The sequence below is a fragment of the Aotus nancymaae genome, unplaced genomic scaffold, assembly GCF_030222135.1.
Source record: "Aotus nancymaae isolate 86718 unplaced genomic scaffold, 86718_ANA_hifiasm-v0.15.2.pri h1tg000011l, whole genome shotgun sequence".
NCBI classification, from domain to species: domain Eukaryota; kingdom Metazoa; phylum Chordata; class Mammalia; order Primates; family Aotidae; genus Aotus; species Aotus nancymaae.
This window is the reverse complement of record NW_026988422.1, coordinates 43,754,020-43,775,763: the sequence shown is the minus strand read 5'-3', so window position 1 is coordinate 43,775,763 and position 21,744 is coordinate 43,754,020. Positions and strand designations below refer to the sequence as shown.

At 38.6% G+C, this 21,744-nt stretch overlaps 1 protein-coding gene across 3 annotated transcripts in view; it reads left to right on the top strand.

Annotated features, from left to right (window-relative positions):
- RTN1 (reticulon 1) overlaps positions 1–21,744 on the top strand; it is a 390,244-nt gene that overhangs the window by 90,980 nt on the left and 277,520 nt on the right. The window contains exon 1 of one of the 3 annotated variants that reach the window (XM_012462413.2): positions 9,083–9,468. The exons of the other annotated variants lie outside the window; for them this stretch is intronic. Coding sequence (XP_012317836.2) covers positions 9,228–9,468 — 241 coding nt within the window. The 5' untranslated portion in view covers positions 9,083–9,227. Of the gene's footprint in view, positions 1–9,082; positions 9,469–21,744 lie in introns of those variants that run through there. 3 annotated transcript variants of the gene reach the window in all.

Sequence of the window (21,744 nt, the reverse complement as noted above, 5' to 3'; positions counted from 1 at the left end):
TGAATGAAGAGTGCTTGGTCCTTGAGTGAACATAGGTGGTAGCCAGGCAGTACTTGGCATGGGCCACTGGTGGTGATGGCCATGGGGAGAGTCTCCTCTGCTTGAGGAAAGGAGAGGGAAGAGAGGAAAAGGATTTTTCTTGCAGCTTGGGAGCCACCTTATCTGCAGTAGAATAGAGCACTAGGTAGATTCCTAAGGATCCCAACTCCAGGCCCTAGCTCCCAGATGACATCTCTAGACCTTACCAGGGCTGGGGGAACTCACTGCCCTGAAGGGAAGGACACAAGCCTGGCTGGATTTGCTACCTGCTGGTTGTAGAGCCATCTTTCCTTGAGTGAACATAGGTGGTAGCCACGTGGGGGTTATTGCAGGCCTTGGGCAAGAGATAGTGCTGTGCTGACTTTGGGTCTGACCCAGCACAGTCCCAGTGGTGATGACCACAGGATACTTGTGTGACACCTCTCCAAGCTCCAGGCATCTCATCACAGAGAGAGAAAGACTCTGTAAAGTCAGGGAAGACAATAAGAGTATCTCCTTGGAAATCCAAGGACTTCTCTCAGATCTTACCCAAGTTCAGCAAGGCAGTACTTCCACGAGTCTGCAAGAGCCATAGCATTCCTGGACTTGGGGTGCCTCCTAATGCAGATATGGCTTCAGTGACCAAAGACTTAGATTATAATGACTAAGTTCCTCTGAATGCCTGCAAAGCCTTCTTAAGAAGGATGGGTTCAAAGAAGCCCAGACTGTGAATATAAATATTTAACTCTTCAATGTCAAGACAATGACATACATCTACAAGCATCAGGACAGTTCATGAACTCAGGAGATGAACTAAATAAGTCAACAGTGACCAACCTTGGAGAGACAGAGATGTGTGACCTTTTAGAGAATTTAGAATAGCTGTTTTTAGGAAGCTCAAAAAATTCAAGATAACACAGAAAACGAATTCAGAATTCTATCAGACAAGTTAAACAAAGCCATTGAAATAAATTTTAAAAAACAGAAATTCTGGAGCTAAAAAAAATGTAATTGACATACTGAAGAGTGCATTGGAGTCTCTCAACAGCAGAATTCATCAAGCAGAAGAAACAATTAGTGAGCCTGAAGATGGGCTGTTCAAAAATATATGGTCAGAGGAGACAAAAGAAAAAAGAATGAAGAGAATAAAGCATGCCTACAAGATCTAGGAAAGAGCATCAAAAGAACAAATCTAAGAGTTCTGGCCTTAAGGAGGAAATAGAGAGAGAGATAGGGGTAGAAAATTTATTCAAAGAGATAATAACAGAGAACTTCCCAAAGCTAGAGAAAGATATCAATATTCAAGTACAAAAGATTATAGAACACCAAGCAGATTTGACCCAAATAAGACTTCTTCAAGACATTTAATAACCAAACTTTCAAAGGTCAAGGATATAGGATCATAAAAGCACCAAGAGAAAAAAACCAAATAACATGCAAAAGAGTTCCAGTACATTTGGCATTAGATTTCTCTGTGTAAATCTTACAGGCTAGGAGAGAGTGGCAAGACATATTTAAAGTGCTGAGGGAAAAAACGCTTTTATCCTAGAAAAGTATATCCAGCAAAAATATCCTTCAAACATAAAGGAGAAATACAGATGTTCCCAGAAAAACAAAAGCCGAGGAATGTTATCGAAACCAGACTTGTCCTAGAAGAAATGCTAAGGGGAGTTCTTTAATTTGAAAAAAGTCATCTGAAGGTACAAAACTCACTGGTAATAGTAAGTACACAGAAAAACACAGAATGTTATAACCCTGTAATTTTAGTGTATAAACTATGCATATCTTGAGTACAGATACTAAAAAATAAACCAATTAAAAATAATTACAATAAATTTTCAGGGCATAGTACAATAAAATACAAATAGAAACAATAAAAATTAAAAAGCAGAGGGATGAGGTTAAAGTAGAGTTTCTGTTAGTTTTCTCCTTGCTTGTTTATGCAATCAGTGTTAAGTTTTCATCAGTTAAAAATAATGGGTTGTGAGATAGTATTCACAAGCCTCATGGTAACCTCAAATCTAAAAACATACAATACACATGCAAATAAAAGCAAGAATTTAAGGCATACCACCTCAGAAAATCACCCTCACTAAATGGAAGACAGGAAGAAAGGAAAGAAGGAAGAAAAGATCACAAAACAAGCAGAAAGCAAAACGCAGGAGTATGTCCTTACTTATCACTAATAATACTGAATTTAAATCAATTAAACTCTCCAATCAAAAGATGTACAATGGTTGAATGGATTAAAAAAGAAGACCCAATAATCTGTTGCCTACAAGAAACATACTTCACCTATAAAGACCTACATAGACTAAAAATGAAGGGACAGAAAAAGAAATTTTATGTGAATGGAAATCAAAAAAAAGCAGAAGCTATACTTATACCAGCCAAAACAGATTTCAATATGAAAACTATAAAAAGAGACAAAGAAGATTGTTATATAATAATAAAGGGGTTAATTCATCAAGAGGATATAACAATTATATATGCACCCAACACTGGAGCACTCAAATATATATAGCAAATATTAATTGCATTAAAGAGAGAGACAGACTCCATTACAATAACAGCTGGAGACTTGAACCCTCCACTTTCAGCATTGGACAGAACATATAGACAGGTAATCACAAAAGAAACATTAGACTTTATCTGCACTATAGACCTAATAGATATTTACAGACTATTTAATCCAATGGCTGCAGAATATACATTCTTTTCCTCAGCATATAGATCATTCTCAAGAATAGACCATATGTTAAGCCACAAAACAAGTCTTAAAAATTCAAAAAAATGGAAATCATGTCAAAGATTTATTTTAATTTTTTTCATTGAAATTAAGAAGGGATAAATTTCTGGAACTACATGAAAATGGAAACACAACATACCAAAACCTATGGAATACTCTGAAAGCAGTATTGACGAGAAAGTTTATAGCAATAAGCACTTACATCAAAAAAGTAGAAAAACTTCAAATGAGCAACATAATGCATCTTAAAGAATTAGAAAACCAAGAGCAAATCAAACCCAAAGTTAGTAGAAGAAAAGAAATAATAAATATCAGAGCAGAAATAAATGAAATGGAAATAAACAAAAATCAATGAAATGAAAAGTTGATTTTTTTTGAAAAGATCAACAAAATTGGCAAAGCTTTACACAGACTAAGAAAAAAGAGAGAAGACCAAATAAATCAGAGATGAAAAAGGAGACATTATAACTGATACCTCAGAAATGCAAAGGATCATTAGAGACTACTATGAGGAACTGTATGCCAATTAATTGGAAAGTCTAAAAGAAATGGATAAATTCCTAGACACATACAACCTACCAAGATCGAACCATAAAAAAATCTAAACCTGAATAAACTAATAACAAGTAATAAAATCAAAGTTGTAATAAAAGTCTCCTAGCAAGAAAAGTCTGGGACCTGATGTATTAACTGCTGAATTTTACCAAACATTTAAAGAAGCACTAATACTAAACCTACTCATATTATTACAAAAAATAGAAGAGGAGGGAATACTTCCAAACATATTATACCAGGCTAATATTACCCTGATATCAGAACCAGATAAAAAGATATCAATCAAGAAAACTACAGGCCAATATCCCTGATGAACATTGATGCAGAAATCATAAACAAAATACTAGCAAACTGAATTCAACAACACATTTAAAAGATCATTAATTATGACCAAGTGGGATTTATCCCATGGATGCAAGGATGGTTCAACATATGCACATCAATCAGTGTCACACATTGCATTAACAAAATGAAGGACAAATACCATATGATCATTTCAGTTGATGCTGAAAAAGCATTTGATAAAATTCAACAACGCTTTGTGGTAAAAACCCTCAAAAAACTAGGTATTGAAGGAACATACCTCAACACAATAAAAGCTATATATGACAGACCCAAAACTAGGATCATACTAAAATGGGCAAAAACTGAAAGCCTTTTCCCCAAGATCTGAAATGTTATAAGGATGCCTACTTTCACCACTGTTATTCAACATAGTACTGGAAGTCTTTGCAGGAACAATCAGATAAGAGAAAGAAATAAAGGGCATCCAAATTAGAACAGAAGAAGTCAAATTATCCCTGTTTTGCACATGATATGATCTTATATTTGGAAAAATGTAAATTCTTCCCCAGAAAACTCTTAGAATTGATAAACAAATTCAGTTAAGTTGCAGTATCCAATATCAACATAAAAAATAAGTAGCCTTTCTATATGCAAATTACAAACAATCTGAAAAAGAAATCAATAAAGTGATCCCATTTACAATACCTGCAAATAAAATACCTAGGAATAAACTTAATCAAAGAAGTGATTAAGCAACAAAAACTACAATAAAAACTATAAAACATTGATGAACAAAATTGAAGAGGACACACAAAAAAATGGAAGGATATTCCATGTTCATGGATTGGAAGAATCAGTATTGTTAAAAGATCCCTACTACCAAAAGTAACCTACACATTCAATCAAATGTCTATCAAAATACCAATGACATTCATCACAGAAATAAGAAATAATCCTAAAATTTATGTGGAACCACAAAAGACCCAGAATACCAAAAGCCATCCTGAGCAAAATGAACAAAACTGGAAGAATCACATTACCTACACAGAGCTATAGTAACCAAAACAGCATGTTACTGCCATTTAAAAAGCAAAAAAACAAAACAAAAAAACAGTGGAACAGAATAGAGAAGCCAGAAACAAATCCATTAATCTGTAGTGAATTCATTTTTTAAAAAGGTGCCAAGACCATACACTGGGTAAGAATGATCTCTTTAATAAACAGTTCTGGGACAAATTCATATTCATATGCAGAAACTAGACCCTTATCTCTTGTCATATACAAAAATCAAATCAAAATAGATTAAAGGCTTATATATAAGACCTCAAGCTAGGAAACCATTAAAAGAAAACATTGGGGGCCAGATGCAGTGGCTCACACCTGTAATCCCAGCACTTTGAGAGGCAGAGATGGGCAGATCACTTGAAGTCAGGAGTTCCAGACCAGCCTGGCCAACAAAATGAAATCCCTTCTCTCCTAAAAATACAAAAATTAGCTGGGCATGGTGGCGAGTACCTGTAATTGAGAGGCTGAAGGTAGGAGATTCACTTGAGCCCTGGAGGTGGAGGTTGCAGTGAGCCAAGATGGTGCCACTGCACTCCATCCTGGGTAACAGAGCAAGACTCCATCTCGAAAAGAAAAAAAGAAAACATTGAAACATTGGGGAAACTCTCCAGGATATTGGTCTTGGCAAAGATTTCTAGAGTAACACCCAACAAGGACAGGCAACCAAAGCAAAAATGGACAAATGGGATTACATCAAGTTAAAAATTTTCTGCACAGTAAAAGAAACACAAAGTGAAGAGACAGCCCACAGAATGAGAGAAAATATTTGCAAATTATCCATCTGATAAGGCATTAATAACCAGAATCTATTAGGAGCTCAAATAAGTCTATAAGAAAAAATATAATGATCCATTAAAATGGGCAAAATATCTAGTAGACATTACTCAAAAGAAGACATACAAATTAACAGCAAGCAGACATATGAAAAGGTGCTCAGTATCATTGATCATCAGAGAAATGCAAATCAGAACTACAATAAGATGTCATCTAACCAAGTTAAAAAAGACTAGAGCTACCATATGATCCAGCAGTCCCACTGTTGGGTATATACCCAAACGAAAGCAAAAGTATATTGAAGAGATATCTGCACTGCAATGTTTATTGCAGCACTATATAATTCACACTAATCAAGATTTGGAAGCAATCCATGTGTTCATCAGGAGAAAAATGGATAAAGAAAATGTGGTACATATACACAATGGACTACTATTCAGTTATAAAAAAGAATGAGATTCTGTCATTTGCACAACATAGATGGAACTGAAGGACATTTGTTAAGTGATGTAACCGAGGCACAGAAAGACAAACTTATGTTCTCACATAAGAATTTTATGGGAATTTATTTATGGGAGATAAAAATTAAAACAGTTGAGATAGAGTGTAGAAGGATGTTTCCCAGAGGCAGGAAGAGTAGTGCTGGGAGGCTAGCAGGGTTGTGGGGGAGGGTAGGGAGTAGGGGCCACAGAAGTGTGACAGTTAATGATAGATATAAAAATATAGTTAGATATGAATGAATAAGATCTAGTATTCACTAGCACAACAGGGTGCCTACAATCAACAATATATTTGAAAACAACAAAAAGATTATAATTGAATTGTTTGTAACCCAAAGCAAGGATAAATGCTTGAGGTGATGGATACCTCCTTTACCATGATGTGATTATTATTCATTGTATGCCTGTATTAAAATATCTAATATACCCCATAAATATACACACCTACTATGTATGCACCCAACAGAAATTTTTTAAAAAGTCTACAGGTTATAATTGAAGAAGCTGGGATGTAGAGATGTTAAGTAACTTTAATATTGAGGCTGGAATTTCATCTTGGTTAAAGTTTGTTACTCGTGGCGCTCTTCCTGTATGTGCCCACATCCTGTTTCCCCATGATATACGAATTGGACTAAGTTAAGAAGCTAGTGCTAAATAAATGCTCCTCACCAGATTCCTTCTTTTCAAATGATGAACAAAACTTCTTTTACAAAAAACAAAAGCTGAAGACAAAACCTGACAGTTCTTTTGTCTCAACTCTTCTTGCTAAGAACCTTTTAAAAGTGACAGCCCTATTTTTTCTGTGTCTCAAAAGCATTTTAGAGTAATTCATAACTTAAGAGCAACAAGTCCCAGAATCCCATTGCTGACTGTGTGTTTTGCCCATAAATCTTCAAATTAGTCAAGCTTTGTCAGTTCAGAGGAGTGCAAAATAAATAATACTAACACAGGAGTCCTTTCAAGTCAAAGCATAAACCTGAAAATATCTTCTCCCAATAGATGATTTGTATACATCCAAAGGTGGAGTCTAATAAGGAAAGTTAGTAATGAAAATTGCTAACACTGAAATAATGTAGACATCCCTTTTCAGAAGTGTAAAATAGAATAATTTATCAAAATGGAACTCTCAATAATGGCCAATTTCCTTTAATAACTTCACTCTAAATAGATTTAACTGGCTATTTCCTTCACACATTCTCAATGAGAGCATTGATCAGTATGAAAGAAATGTGACAAATAATTAGAATCATATCCCCAAACTTCCGATCTGATTAATCATAAGGAAACAAAGAGTCTTGCTTAGGTCTCCCAGTTTTTTTTAAGATACCTTTATTTATGTTTCTCAGAGAAACAAAAGAATATATTCCATATTATTTTGTATATAACTCCCTTGCATAGCAATTCTCAAATATTAGTACTCATCAATGACCACTTAAGGTTGTATCATCTATGAAAAATCCCCATCTAATATTTCTGATGCTTTCAGGAATATTAAATAATAGATCTGAAAAAAGCTTACAAGTGCCCCTTAATTACAAGACAGGATTAAGCTCCATGGAAAGACAGCAGTGGAATAAGCTTTTCAACTTAATGGTTTCTTAAATATGCTCTTGTTTTATCATGGAAAGATATTTAAAAATTATTATGATTCATGATAACCAATTATATTGTTGTTTTTGGATGAGTTCTTTTTATAGCTTTATTGAGATATAACTGACAACACATTAAATTGCCCATATTTACTGTAAACAATAAGTTTTGACATATGTATGCACCTGCAAAGCTAGAATCACAATCTAGATGGGGAACATTTCCATCATGAGAAATAATTTTGAGTATATCAAAAATGTAGAATTTGGCAACCATCAGATCTCCAGGGATATCTGGCTTTAGGAGGCCATATTTATTGTTTAGTGAATGATTTTTCTCTAATTTATTGTCAGCTTTTGAACATTGGTGCACTAACAGAACAAAAGATTGGCAGAATCTGGGCTTTTTCAGCACTATTGAGGAGCACTTGAATGGTACTGAAGTTGGCCTTTGAACATACCAGTGGACAGGTATGAAATCCTCAAGATGTGCCTGGTGGCCTAGAGTCCCACAGAGTCTCATAGTGTGCTGTACGTCTGCGACCACCTTTCCTAGAGAAGAAACAGCAGACAAGCCTATTCCTTCAACCTGTGTGTTGTAGTGGATCTTAGTTTTTAAAGGCACATCATTTTATTAAACAATTTAGGAACCAATAAAGCACAAGACATTTGAAAAGATGGGCTTCATATAGGCATAATACCTGATAAGGCAAGTTACTTTCCTCCTCTGAGTTTGAGTTTGTTGGCTTACTCTCTTCCATTTTATAACAGTGAACTGTAAAGAAAAAGATGCAAGCTTCATGGAATGTCCAACTTCTGAAATACAACAGACTGCACAGACAGCTTATGATTAGGATGGCCTTGGCTCAGTGTTTCTGAAAGGAAACGTACAGCTTTTGTCCTGCCAATTGACATCCTGTTTGCCCTCAGGGCTGGTGAGGGTGAGATCTGTTAAGCTTTTTTTGGAGGCTGTCCTGATAACTCATTCCTTTAGTCCACTATTTTCAGGCCCATTTTGGAAACGCAGGATTTAACCTCGGGGTTGCAGCTTCCCTCGTCTCCATCTGCCACCAGAACCCATCTCCACCGCTTACCCGCTCAGACCTGTGTCCCCTCCACAGCTGATACTGGTCACTCTCAGAACTGTGGCCCTGAGCTCTCTAGCTTTCCTCTTTGCCTTGGGACCCAGGCCACCAGTAGGGGCTTAACTTTCTGAGTTGGGAAGGCGACGCTGCTGGGGGCTGCTTCTACCTGCTAGTCCTTTTTTACTCCTCCCCAAACGAGAGGAAGATTCGAGCGGGTTTGGCACATCCCCTAACCGGGGCCTGCCATTTGCAGGTTGGGGGCTGATGTGCCCAGGAGGACCCGGACCAAGCAGGCCATTTTCACCTGCGTAATAACAGGCTTGGGAGTAGCGAAGCAGCGGCAGCAGCAGCGACTGGAGTAGGAGGAGGAGCGCAGGCAGCGGCCGCGGCGGGGCGGGAGGAAGAGGAGGGGGGAGGAGGAGGAGCTGAAGCGGGAAGAGCGGTAGGCAGCGGCTCCGCGGAGTTGCAGCAGAGGCGGCGGCGGCGCTGAGACACCGCAGCCTCCCGGAGCGCGGAGTCCCTCCGGGGACAGCAGCAGGGAGCGGCCGCGCAGCCACCGCGCCTCGGCCCAGCCAAGCCGCCGTCGCCGCGCCGGGAAACGCCAGCCATGGCCGCACCGCCGGATCCGCAGGACGAGCTGCTGCCGCTGGCCTACCCGGGGTCCCAGTGGCTCAGGGACCGGGGGGAGGGGGAGGATGAAGCGGTGACGCCGAAAGGTGCCACGCCGGCGCCTCAGGCTGGGGAGCCCAGCCCGGGGTTGGGCGCCAGGGCCCGGGAAGCGGCGCCGCGGGAACCCAGCTCGGGCCCCGCCCGACAGCCGCCCGTTGCCATGGAAACTGCATCCACAGGTAAGGCGGGCGCCACTGCCCGGCAAATGGCGTCGGGGACCCGGGCCCCTCAGTCGGTCCCCTTCTGCGCGGCTCTCCTGGGCACCTGCCTCGTGCTCTTTGCCTTGAGCGCCAACCCCACCCCCGCGTCGCCAGTGGCGACTGGGAATATTCGCGGGCTGGTGGAAAACAAGAATTTTATTTTTCCAAAGGTTCAGAAGAAGTCAGGATGCTTTTGATCCTTTTATTTCATTATCATGATTCTTTCAGATTAAAAAATTTTTCTCATCAGCAAACCGCAGCATCCTGGCTGCTGGTGAGTCTGGGTAGAAGTTTCTCCCTCCTGCCAGGGGGCTCCGAGCTGTAGGGCCGGTTTGACAGGTTGTGGGAATTCGGGGGGGCGTGTTTGCGCGCAGCTTGCGCCGGCAACAGGAGATACTGACAACCCAGCGGTAGCCAGGTCCACAACCCCTGGACCTGGCTCTGTCCAGGGCAGAGATTTGGCTGTAACTGCCCCTTACCCCTGCCCTCCACGAATCGCCACCACACTTACTCCCCCCACATCCCTTCCCCTCTTCCCCCGCAGAAAACAAATCCCAGGGAGTGTGTCCCTATTTCGGAGACACAGCTTTGCAAGCAGGTTGGGTGCTGTGGCTCCCGCTGTCCAGAATCTGTCTTTCGCCGCTGCCCGGATGGCCGCACCTTGCAGGGAGCATTGAAACTTGGATTCCGAAGTGCGGCGGGCCTGGCTGTGGGTTGGAAGGTTTGGGTGGTGGTAAGTGGATGTGGCATAGTTTACCAGCAGTCTGACCACCCCCTCCCCCACCTTGGAAATTTCCCTGGGTTTGACCTTTCTTCGCCTGACTCCCTGTTCTAAGTCTGAGTGCGCGGGTGTCCAGCAGGAGCTCAGGCCCCTGGCGCATCCTGGTCAAAGGATCCACGAAGCGCGCTTTGAGGCTACAGGTCTGGTTGACGCTGTTTCCAAGGAGAAGGAAAGGGGATGCTGTGTGGTGCTGTTTCCTGAGAAAGCTTTGCTATGGTCGAGTGGGAGTTGTGTAGTTTGGGCAATGTAGAGCTAAAAGACCTGGGGTGGTGGGTGCTCCCAGAGGAGGGGATGTGGGGTGGGACTGGTCAATGTAAGGAAACCCCTTTTCAGCTTCTCTTAAGGATTATGTGGAATACCTAAGGTAATAGTAATTAACTCTGCCCTGGTACAGAAGATCTGAACTGGGGAAAAGAGGTTTGGGGAATGGGTTGAATAAAACTTGTCAATGTCCTGAAGGGAAGAGAAAAAGTGGAGACCCTATATAAGAAAAAAAGAAAGAAAAGTACTCAAAAACCCCAACGGTAAACATCATTTGTTATATATTAATTATGATCTCTCTGGGGGTGGGGGAGGATTTAAGTCTAAGAATGGCTACTCAGTCTGTCTTTCAACTTCTGCATCCAAATGAAAACAAAACTAATTGCAAAAGAAGATGGCAAATGATAATAGACAAAGGAAGGTAGTTTTTGTCTTTACCATTCTTTGTTGAGGGTAGAATCTTTATCCACTGTAATCAAAGTAAATTTTGTCTTTATGAAACATTAACCACCTCCTTTTAGTGTCAACAAGATTATGTGAGCTAGAAAAAGTAAAACTAAGTGCCCCATGTTCAGTAACATATCATTCATGAAAGTTATTATATAGGAAATGCTTAGAATATATATTTGTGGGGTACAGTGTGATATTTTGATATATATCCGCATTGTCAAATGATTAGCTAATTAACAAATCCATCATCTCATGTACTTATTTTTTGTGATAAAAGCATTTAAAATTTACTGTTTTAGCAATTTCAAAATATACAGTGCATTGTTACAGAAAGGTGACTGTAATAAGTAACAATGTATTTGCCATTTATTATTATTATCATAGAAATATCTTGCTTTGTTGAATGTGTTAGGGGTTTTCTATCCTAGGCAACAAATATAGTAATAAAATCAAACATGATAGTTTTTTTGGGGTGGGAGGAGAATGAAGAAAGATGGAAGGTACACATATTTTGCATATTAATATAGAAATTTTTTAGTTTATCATTGTGGCTTGAAGGAATCTCTGATATAGTTGTTGATTGGTTAATGTTTTAAATCTCTATGTTTTTTATTAAGACTGGATATGCTGCTATAAGAGAATCAAATGCAAGAAATGATGTCTAAATAAGTAACTAAAAATCCAAAGAAATCTTTGCCAGCTTTCTGGTCTATTATTTTGGCAGTTCTATTGCTGTAAGCAAAGTCAGCATGTGAGCCCTCAATTGTCTCAGAGACGCCAACTAAGCACACTAATTTACACTGCATTTTTAAATTTACTTTTTTTTGGCTTATAAACAGAAATTTATTTTCTCATAGTGCTAGAAGCTGAGAAATCTAAGATCGAGGTAGATTTAGTATCTGGTGAGGGTCTGCTTCCTGGTTCATAGATAGCTGTCTTTTCACTGTGTCCCCATATGGCAGAAGAGTGCTTTATTTTTTTTTTAAGGAGTGGTGCTTTTTGGGACTCAACTCAAACTAAGTAACTTAGACTTTGAGTGTGATGCACTGTAAACAGATTTTGTTTCTTTTTCAAATGGAAATATAAGACAGATATTGATGTTTTAAAAAGTGTTTTTCTGAAAAACATCGCCAATCATGCCATCTGGACAGAGATTCTGTTATTTATTTTTATACATTGATGGTAATTAAAACTCCCCCAGGAACATTTCCAAAAATATTTCTCAGCAGTGTCCTGGAATGAATATATGTTTAAATATCATTAAAACTGTACCATAGGCTGGGCATCAGTGGCTCATGCCTGTAATCCCAGCACTTTGGGAGGCTGAGTCCGGTGGATCACAAGGTCAGAAGCTCAAGACCATCCTGGCCAACATGGTGAAACTCCGTCTCTACTAAAAATATATAAAAAAACAAAAACCAAAAAACAACGACAAAAAAACCCATGTACCATAAAACTCCATCAGTCCTCTATTTTCAGATATTCTCATTGCTTCTGTCCCTTTTGTGGTGTGGAAATAGTCTCAACAAAAAGAAACACTGTCTTTTAAAGTTACAACTTCATGTCTAAAATGATACTGGAGATGTGAAATTATGTCTGTTGACAAGGGAACATATTGTGGATAGGCTGCAACATGTTAGAGTTGTTAATCATAAAAGTGCCATCATCTAATAACTTTATACAAAGAATGTTAAGAGTAGCTATTTTGTTTTTTCATGATCAGTTATTTTATTTCTGGAAACTATTCAAAAAGAGCATACAATAACCAAAGGAAAAAAGAATAGTCCTTTGTTTAAAGAAAGAATTTTAAATAGAACATTTGAACAAAATGAAATAGAAGTTAACTCATTGCTTGCTTTGGAAATTAACTCATTGACTGCTTAATGTATGGAAAGCGAAATGAAGAACATGATGGAGAATGATCAGGAAAAAATCAGTCCAATATGATTTTCTTCAGTGATATCAACTTATAGATAATTTGACTTAAATTTCAAGATAATTGCAAAAAGCATTTACCAATTTACATGGACTGTATTGCTTATATGTTTGCATTTTTCAAATGCTAAATGTGATGCTGTATTGGAAAATCTATTCTCAGCCTATCATGATTTCAATAATTTTCAGGAGGTTTTATATAACCTGTGTTTATTCTATTTAATATAATAAATCTAGAGAACTATAACACATTACCAATCATCTTCTAAATTCCATTTGGAAGCTAGATTAACTGTCCTGTCTTCACTTTTGGATGTGTTTGACAGATGTGTGGAAATTTTTTATTTGGAGTCATTTCCAGGTAATCCCCTTCAGAAGGTATAAGTTTCAATCTCCTTTCTTTTGAGAAAGCTACAGTTCTATTGAAATGGTAAGGAACATTACACTTTGCTATTACTATCTTTAAAACATATAAGATGAATAAAAGAGTTTGGAAAACTAATGCAATTTATTTCTCTGGACATATCCTTTGGATATGATCAATACCATTTCTGGAAGTAAGTACAGTATATGTTCTTTAATATTGGGAATTCATATTGGGTTAAATTAAAATTTAGAGTTGTTTACATACTTTAAAAATACATTGATAAAGATTATCAAGGCTTTCAGCTTAACTTTCCCTTCATGAACTTGCTGTTCCAAGAAAACCACCCTGCTCATTGCCTTACTCTTAGGCTCTCCTCTCTCCATCTCTTTTTTACTTCTGATTCTGAGGGTTGAGAGAAGTGTTGTTGATTATCTAGCCCATTTTATTGTCTATTCCTGGGAGCATGGATTACAGGGATTACAGAGAGCTTTTGTTATCTTTTGTAAAGTGAGAAACCATTGCGATTCAATTCAACTTACTAGATTTTTATTAAATGCCTCCTTTGTGTAAGGATCTGTGCTAAACACATGTTGGTCATGGTTTCCTAAAATGTGCACCTTTCTGATTCCCATTATTTAATATAGCCAAATAGTTCCTTTTGTGTTATTTTTCATTTTCTTCATTCCCAAGTTATTGCTGGAAGCTTGACTAGAAGGGAATTATAATAATCTAACCCCATGGGCACAAGGTTATGAGTTAGTTTTCTGAGATCAGCACAGAATAAGTAAATATGAGCACAGCTTGCTCAGACTGTTGTAGCTGTGAAAAAACAAAATTTTTCTCTCTTTCCCTTTATTTCTATCATCTATTTCATTCTTTGCATCTTCAGAGAAGTAACTGGCTAAATATTACATCAAGATCTTTGGATTAGTTGTGATTTTATTCAACAATTAGATTATTTCAGTGGTGACTAAGGGAGTTTTGAAAACGATGCTGGAAAATTTAGAGGGCAGTGAAAATAAAAGACATTTCAGGAGACTAAATATCCACATAGGAATGCTCTGCACTAAAGTCATTATAAAGAACATGGTCCAAAAATGAAAGACAAACAACCAGTTTTGTTTGGTTAAATAATATTTGAGGTCAAAGAGAACAGTGAGAAAAGTGTGAGCCAGAGAGGCCAACTGTTTGTGGAAGAAGCTGTAGTAATAGGATGTGAGAAAAGGGAGGAAAGAACTTTTCAATTCTTAGTGGAGCTCCCTGATTTACAATAGACGGTGATTCTTATGTTGGAAAATTAATATATATAGAAAGAAAGACTGGAATCCCAGGATATGTAAACAGAAGGTAAAATCCTGTATTACTACTTTGATGAGATCAGTTATTCACATCCAGCTACTTTACATCTCACAGAATTGAATGAGTATGCTGAGCAGTTTTAAATTCATTCCCAGTATCTTTGGAGAATAAGACTAGGGCTAGAAAAGTTGAAATTGATATATGATTTTCAAAAAGGGGAAAATGGTGGATTCTTAAAACTTATAAGTCAATGTATTTGACACTGATTGCTGGTACAATCTAAGAATGTGTTATTATGCTAAATATTCATAGACCCTTAGAAAAGAATGAATATGTTGATCAGAAATTCCCTCTGGTTCACTAAAAAATAATGCCTGTACAACATTATTTCTCTCTTTTTTTTTTTTTTCAGATTTTGAATTATCAACATGTGTGTAGCATTTCCTATGCCCAGGAACAGTACAAAGCACTCAACTTACATAAAGATATAGAAAGCATGCTCTTTAATTTTCTAAACTGCACAAAATTTCAAAAGATGGTTCATATGTTACAGTGCAGATTGCTATGAAAAAGAATGTTGATTTTAATGTTTATTCAAAAGGAACAACATAAATTTGTTTATTAAAATAAATTTTGCCCCAATTAAAAAATTGGGGGAGGGTAGAAAAATGCATGCATGTTATTAAAATCCAAAAGGTACAAAGGGTATGTTGAGAAAAGGAAGTCTTCACACCTTACCTTTCAACAATCCATTGCCCTGTCCAGAGGTAACCATTGTAATTAGTTTCAGCAAGAGAGCATTATTTATGATTATATTACTATTTATTGAACTCTTGCTATATGTCAGGCATTGTCTAAGCACTGAGGATTATAGTACAGAAAAGGACAGATAAAAGTCAATAATCCATAAAGTTTAAGTTTTTTTCCTTGGTGGGGACAAGGGGACAGTAGGAAGGTTAGCAGAGACCAGAACATACATATCAAGGGATGATAAGTATTATGGAAAAGGTCCAAATACAGTAGTAGGAATGAGAGGGATAGTCAAAGAAGACCTCTTTGATAAGGTATCTTTAAAGCAGAGACTTGAAGGAAGTGACAGAATGGTCATACAGATGGCTGAGAGATGATTTTGGGCAGAGGGAATATCCTTTGCAAAGGCCCTGGATGTGAGTGTGCCCAGCACATTCAAGGAACCACAGGAAGGGCAGTCAGGTGTAGTAAGCAAGGGGAGAATGACAGAGGATGAGCAAAGGGTGAGAGGTAGAGAGGAATGGATAGATTAGGTCATTAGGTCCTGTAGGCCCTTGTAACAGCTTTGAATATTACTGTGAGTGTGATGGGAGCCACAGGAATGGGAGAGGTGTTAAATAGAGAAGCAGCATATTTAGAGTTCAGTTTTAAGTGTAATGAATCATTCTAGTCACTGTGTTGAGAATCTAACATGGGGGTGGTGATGGTTGGTATGGAGCAAGAATGACCTACTAGTAGGCCATTGCAATAATCTGAGCAAGAAATTATGGTGGCTTGCGTCAGAGTGACAGCATTGGAAGAGGTGAAAAGTGGTTGGATTTTAGATATATTCTGAATGTAAAGCTAACAATATATCCTAAGGGGTTGTACAGGAGGTATGAGAAGGGACGTAAGGGTCATGCCATGATTTTTGGCTTGAGTAAATACAAGAATGGAGTTGTTTTTAGCTGGCAATGGGAAGACTTTAGGTAGAGCATGTTTCAGGGAAAATCCAAAAGTTTGGTTTTGCAAATGTTAATCTTTGAATGTCTGTTTGATATCCAAGTGGAGTTGCCAAGTAGGCAGTGTAGAGTGGGGCTGGGGAGTGGTCTGATCTGCATATATATGTATGTTGGGAGTTGTTGGTATAGAGATGAAATCACTAAGGGAGTGAGTGTTGACAGTGATTAGGTCAAGGAGTCCTGGGTCAATCAAATATTCATAGGTCTTTCAAAGAAAACTGAGTAAAAGTGGATAATTAAGTAGGAAAACCGAGACTCCAGAAAAAAAGAGAAATATATGTCAAGAGGAATAGAGTGATTGATTCTGCCAAATGCTGCTTGTGGTTAAGATAGAGACTGAGAATCAGCCATTGGATTTGACAATGAGTAAGTCATTCAAAGTGCTGGGAAAAACATCTTGGTTAAAATGGTTTTAGAGCAAATGAGAGGGGAGAAAATAAGAGATGGTATTTATAGACCTGACTCTCTTGGGGAGTTTTACTATAAAGAAAACTGAAAAAATAAGATGTAACTATATGGAGATTGAGATAAAATGAAGGGAATTTTTTTTTCCTGTGGGGAATATTAAGGCATATTTGCAAGATGATGCAAATGATACAGTAGTCAGGGAAAGATTGGTGTTGTAGGAGGCACGGGCATTTCCTGAAACTGTGTCTCTAAGTGAGTAAGGGGGGATGGAGCCAGCACACAGAGAAGGGCTGATATAGTTCATGGATATAATGGAGGAAAGACAAGAGGAAAAGGCACACGTGCAGAGAGTGGGTGGACATAGGGTTGAGAACAGGCAGAAGTTTTCCTTAACTGCTTCTATTTTATCAATAAAATAGGAAGCAGGGTCAACAGAGTGAAGGCAGGAGTGGAGCTGTTGGAATATTAAGAAGAGGGGAGAAGGCATAAAATTGTCACTTAGGTAAATGAGAGCGTGAAAGGACTAGGGCAAATTGAGGGAATACTGAGCAGCCCTTGGGGCTCGCTTGGAGCTTAAAGTGAGACTAATCACTGTATGTGTTATCTTGATTTTGGTTTGGAGTGGGTAGGTAGTTGGATTGGTTTTTATTTTTGTTTTCCAGTGATCCCAGTAGGAAGAGAGGGACAATGGATTTGAGGATATATACGAGGCAGCATGTACATGCTTGGTCATAGAATTTGCTGAGGAGTAATGAAGCATAGTAAAAAGATGACATAAGCAGTGGATTGTATATGCTGGCAGTGTTGCTGGAGTAATGGTACTAAAGTAAGGGAGATGAAAGGATAAGAGGTGATGATTTGGTAGCTGGGGTGTTTGCGGTAGGTAGGACGAGGGGCACTATTATTGAGAAGGAGTGGAAAACTAAGATCGAGTAGATGACAAGGCCATTGGAGGAGTCCAGAAGAAAGGTGAAAACAGGAGTGAAACAACCACTTACATGATTACTGACATCATAATGAACCATGATGGATTCTGAGAGGTACAGTAAACCAGAAGCTAATGGATACCTTTAGCAAGGGACATAATGGCCTAGAATGCTGCCTAGGGGCTTTTAGGGGGAAGGAAGAACAGTGGCCTGTAACATTATAAATGCAAAATTTTGACTATAAGTTCTGCAAATTCTATTTAATATGTATAAAACGTAGGAGATGTAACTTAAAATAGTTCATGGTAGGGGTTTGGAAATTTGAGGGTTGTAATTAGCTAAATATGAGCTAGTGGTATGGTGAAATTACTAAAATATCTTATGTAATTTCAGGTAGTATTAATAGAAAGTCTCAAGTGCACATTATATGAGGGAATAGTTCCCCTAGATTCTGTTCTAGGCAGGCCAAATTTGGAGTCTCGTACTAAAGGGTAGGTGCCATGCTTTGAGAGACGTTGATGAGCTATAATACGGTGAGAGAAGGGCAATTGAGAGGCTTTTGGAAAACATGCCATTTGAGAGACAGTTAAAGAAATTAAGAATTTTTATCCAAAAGAAAAGAAAGGAGATCTGAATGTTAAATACTAGAAGAACTTCCATGAAGCAAAGAAAGAAGACTTGACCCAGCTGATTTCATAGGGCAAAATTAGGACTAGTGATTTGGAGAAGCAGATTTCTGCTTAATAAAGAAAATGTTCTAATAATTAGAACTGACCAGAAAAGACAGTTTCTCTCCCAGTTAGTGATGTTCAAGCAAAAGCCAGGTTGCTGTTTTAATGGGGGAAATGTAGAAAGGAAGTCGTTAGTTACACCAAGATATTTATATCTTCCTTAAAGACAACAGTGCCCCTAACTTGACATTGTTATTATTACATTATTACTTGTATTAGTTCATTTTCAAGTGCTGATAAAGAGATATTCAAGACTGGGCAATTTACAAAGAAAAAGGTTTAATGAACTTACAATTCCACATGGTTGGAGAGGCCTCCCAATTATGGTGGAAGGCAAGGAGGAGCAAGTTATGTCTTATATGATGGCAGTAGGCAAAGAGAGAGAGTGGGCAGGGAAAATTCCAGATCTTGTGAGACTTACTAACTATCACAAGAACAGGGAAAGACCTGCCCCATGATTCAATTACCTCCTGCTGGGTTCCTCCCATAACACGTGGGAATTCAAGATGAGATTTGGGTGGGGACACAGACAAACCATATCATTCTGCCCCTGGCCCCTCCCAAATCTCATGTCCTTACTTCAAAACCAATCAGTCCCCCAAAGTCTTAACTCATTTCAGTATTAACTCAAAGGTTTACACTCCAGTGTCTCATCTAAGACAAGGCATGTCTCTTCTGCCTGTGAGCCTGTAAAATGAAAGTTGGTTACTTCCTAGTTACAGTGGGGGTACAGGCATTGAGTAAATATAGCCATTCCAAATGGGAGAAATTGGCCAAAACAAAGAGGCTATAGGCCCCATGCATGTCCAAAATCCAGTAGGGCAGTCAAATCTTAAAACTTCAAAATGATCTCCTTTGACTCCGTGTCTCACTGATGCAGGAGATGGGTTCCCATGGTCTTGGGCAGCTCTGCCTCTGTGGCTTTGCAGGGTACAGCCTCCCTCCTGGCTGCTTTCATAGGCTGGTGTTGAGTGTCTGTGGCTTTTTCAGGCACATGGTGCAAGTTGTCAGTGAATCTACTATTCTGGGGTCTGGAGGACAATGGCCCTCTTCTAACAGCTCCACTAGGTGGTCCCCCAGTAGGGACTTTGTGTGGGCATCTGACCCCACATTTCTTTTTTGTACTGCTTTAGCAGAGGTTCTGTCTGAGAGCCCTACCCCTACAGCAAAGCTCTGCCTGGACATCCAGGTACTTCCATATATCCTCTGAAATCTAGGCGGAGGTTCCCAATCATCAATTCTTGACTTCTGTGAACTTGAAGGCTCAATGCCACATGGAAGCTGCTAAGGCTTGGGGATTGCACCCTCTGAAGCCACAGCTCAAGCTCTATGTTGGCCCCTTTCAGCCATAGCTGGAGTAGCTGAGACACAGAGCACCAAGTCCCTAGGCTGCTCACAGCAAAAGGACCCTGGGCCGGTCCGTGAAATCATTTTCTCCTAGGCCTCTGGGCCTGTGATGGGATGTGAAGACCTCTGACATTCCCCGGAGACATTTTCCCATTGTCTTGGGGATTCACATTCGGCACCTCATTACTTATGCAAATATCTGCAGCTGGCTTGAATTATTCCTCAGAAAATGGTGTTTTCTTTTCTATCACATTGTCAGGCTGCAAATTTTCTGAACTTTTATGCTCTGCTTCTCTTATGAAACTGAATGCCTTTAACAGCACCCTAGTCACATCTTGAATGCTTTGCTGCATAGAAATTTCTTCTGCCAATACCCTAAATCATCTCTCTCAAGTTCAAAGTTCCAGAAATATGTAGGATAAGCGCAAAATGTCACCAGTATTTTTGCTAAAACATAAGAAGAGTCACCTTTGCTACAGTTCCTAACAAGTTCCTCATTTCGATCTGAGACTACCTCAGCCTGGACCTTATTTGTCCATATAGCTATCAGGCTTTTGGTCAAAGCCATTTAACAAGTCTCCAGGAAGTTCCAAACTTTCCCACATTTTTCTGTCTTCTTCTAAGTCCTCCAGACTGTTCCAACCTCTTCCTGTTACCCAGTTTCAAAGTCACTTCCACATTTTTGAGCATCTTTTCAGCAGCACCCCACTCTACTGGTATCAATTTATTGTATTAGTCTGTTTTTGCACTGCTGATGAAGACGTAACTGAGACTGCTCAATTGACAAAAGAAAAAGGTTTAATGAACTTACAGTTCCACATGGCTGGAGAGGCCTCACAATCATGGTGGAAGGCAAGGAGGAGCAAGTCATGTCTTACATGGATGACAGTAGGCAAAGAGAGAGATTGGGCAGGGAAACTCCCCCTTACACTACCGTCAGATCTCATGAGACTTATTTGCTACCACGAGAAAAACACAGGAAAGATCTGCCCCATGATTTGGTTACCTCCCACTGGGTCCCTCCCACAACATGTAGGAATTCAAGATGAGATTTGGGTGGGGACACAGCCAAACCATATCAATACTTTAACATTGTTGCCTATTTCTCAAAAATGAACTGCACACTAATGAAACTGGAAACTATGTCCATCACAGAAACCATAGTTACCCCAAATTGACTACTTGAATTGTGTTCCTCACAGAATCATGTCCTTTTAAAAATCCTCCTCTAGTTCTCCATTGTCAAGAAAACTTCATAATGTGACATGTTTTCTTCTTAAGAACTACACAATTTTATCCGGTTTTGGATTATTAATATAAATATGAAATATGTTATCTGCAGTAGTTCTTTCATTTATTCTTTTGATAAACTATCTTCTTCATTTTTTACTGAATCTAGTTCCATAAATATTCAATATATTCTAACATGTTTTGGAAATTCATTAAATAATTAATTTTGTCATGCTAAAAGCATCATATGATTCTTTCTTTATTTCTCTGCCTCACTATCTGTACATTTATGGCAGATTACTAATTGGAAAACCATGTTTCCTGTGTTTCTTAATGAATCACATTTTTAGCTGGAAGAATTCTCCATTCTAATTTCCACATCCAATCCCCGAATGCCTTTTCTAATTCATTTATTGCATGAGATTTTTTGTAAAATCAGTTATAGACCAAATTCTTGCTTTCTGAATTTGGAAAATTTGTTGAATCTCACATCCTTCAAAATTTCTAGAATTTTGTTTTATGCATAGCAAATCTTTGGCTTTTTAAAAACAAATACCCTTGGACAACAGAAAATTTTGTGTATTTGAATTATTGCTGATCTAGTTGACAGCCAAAGGAACAGAAAACAATGTCATATCTGCCTTTGGCATGAATTTTTCAACTCACCCTGAAAAAAATCAGGGCTTCTCAAAATATGGTCTGTAGACTTCCTGCTCCAACATCAGATGGGGTAACTACAGACCTCATCCTAGGGAAACAAGCCTGCCAG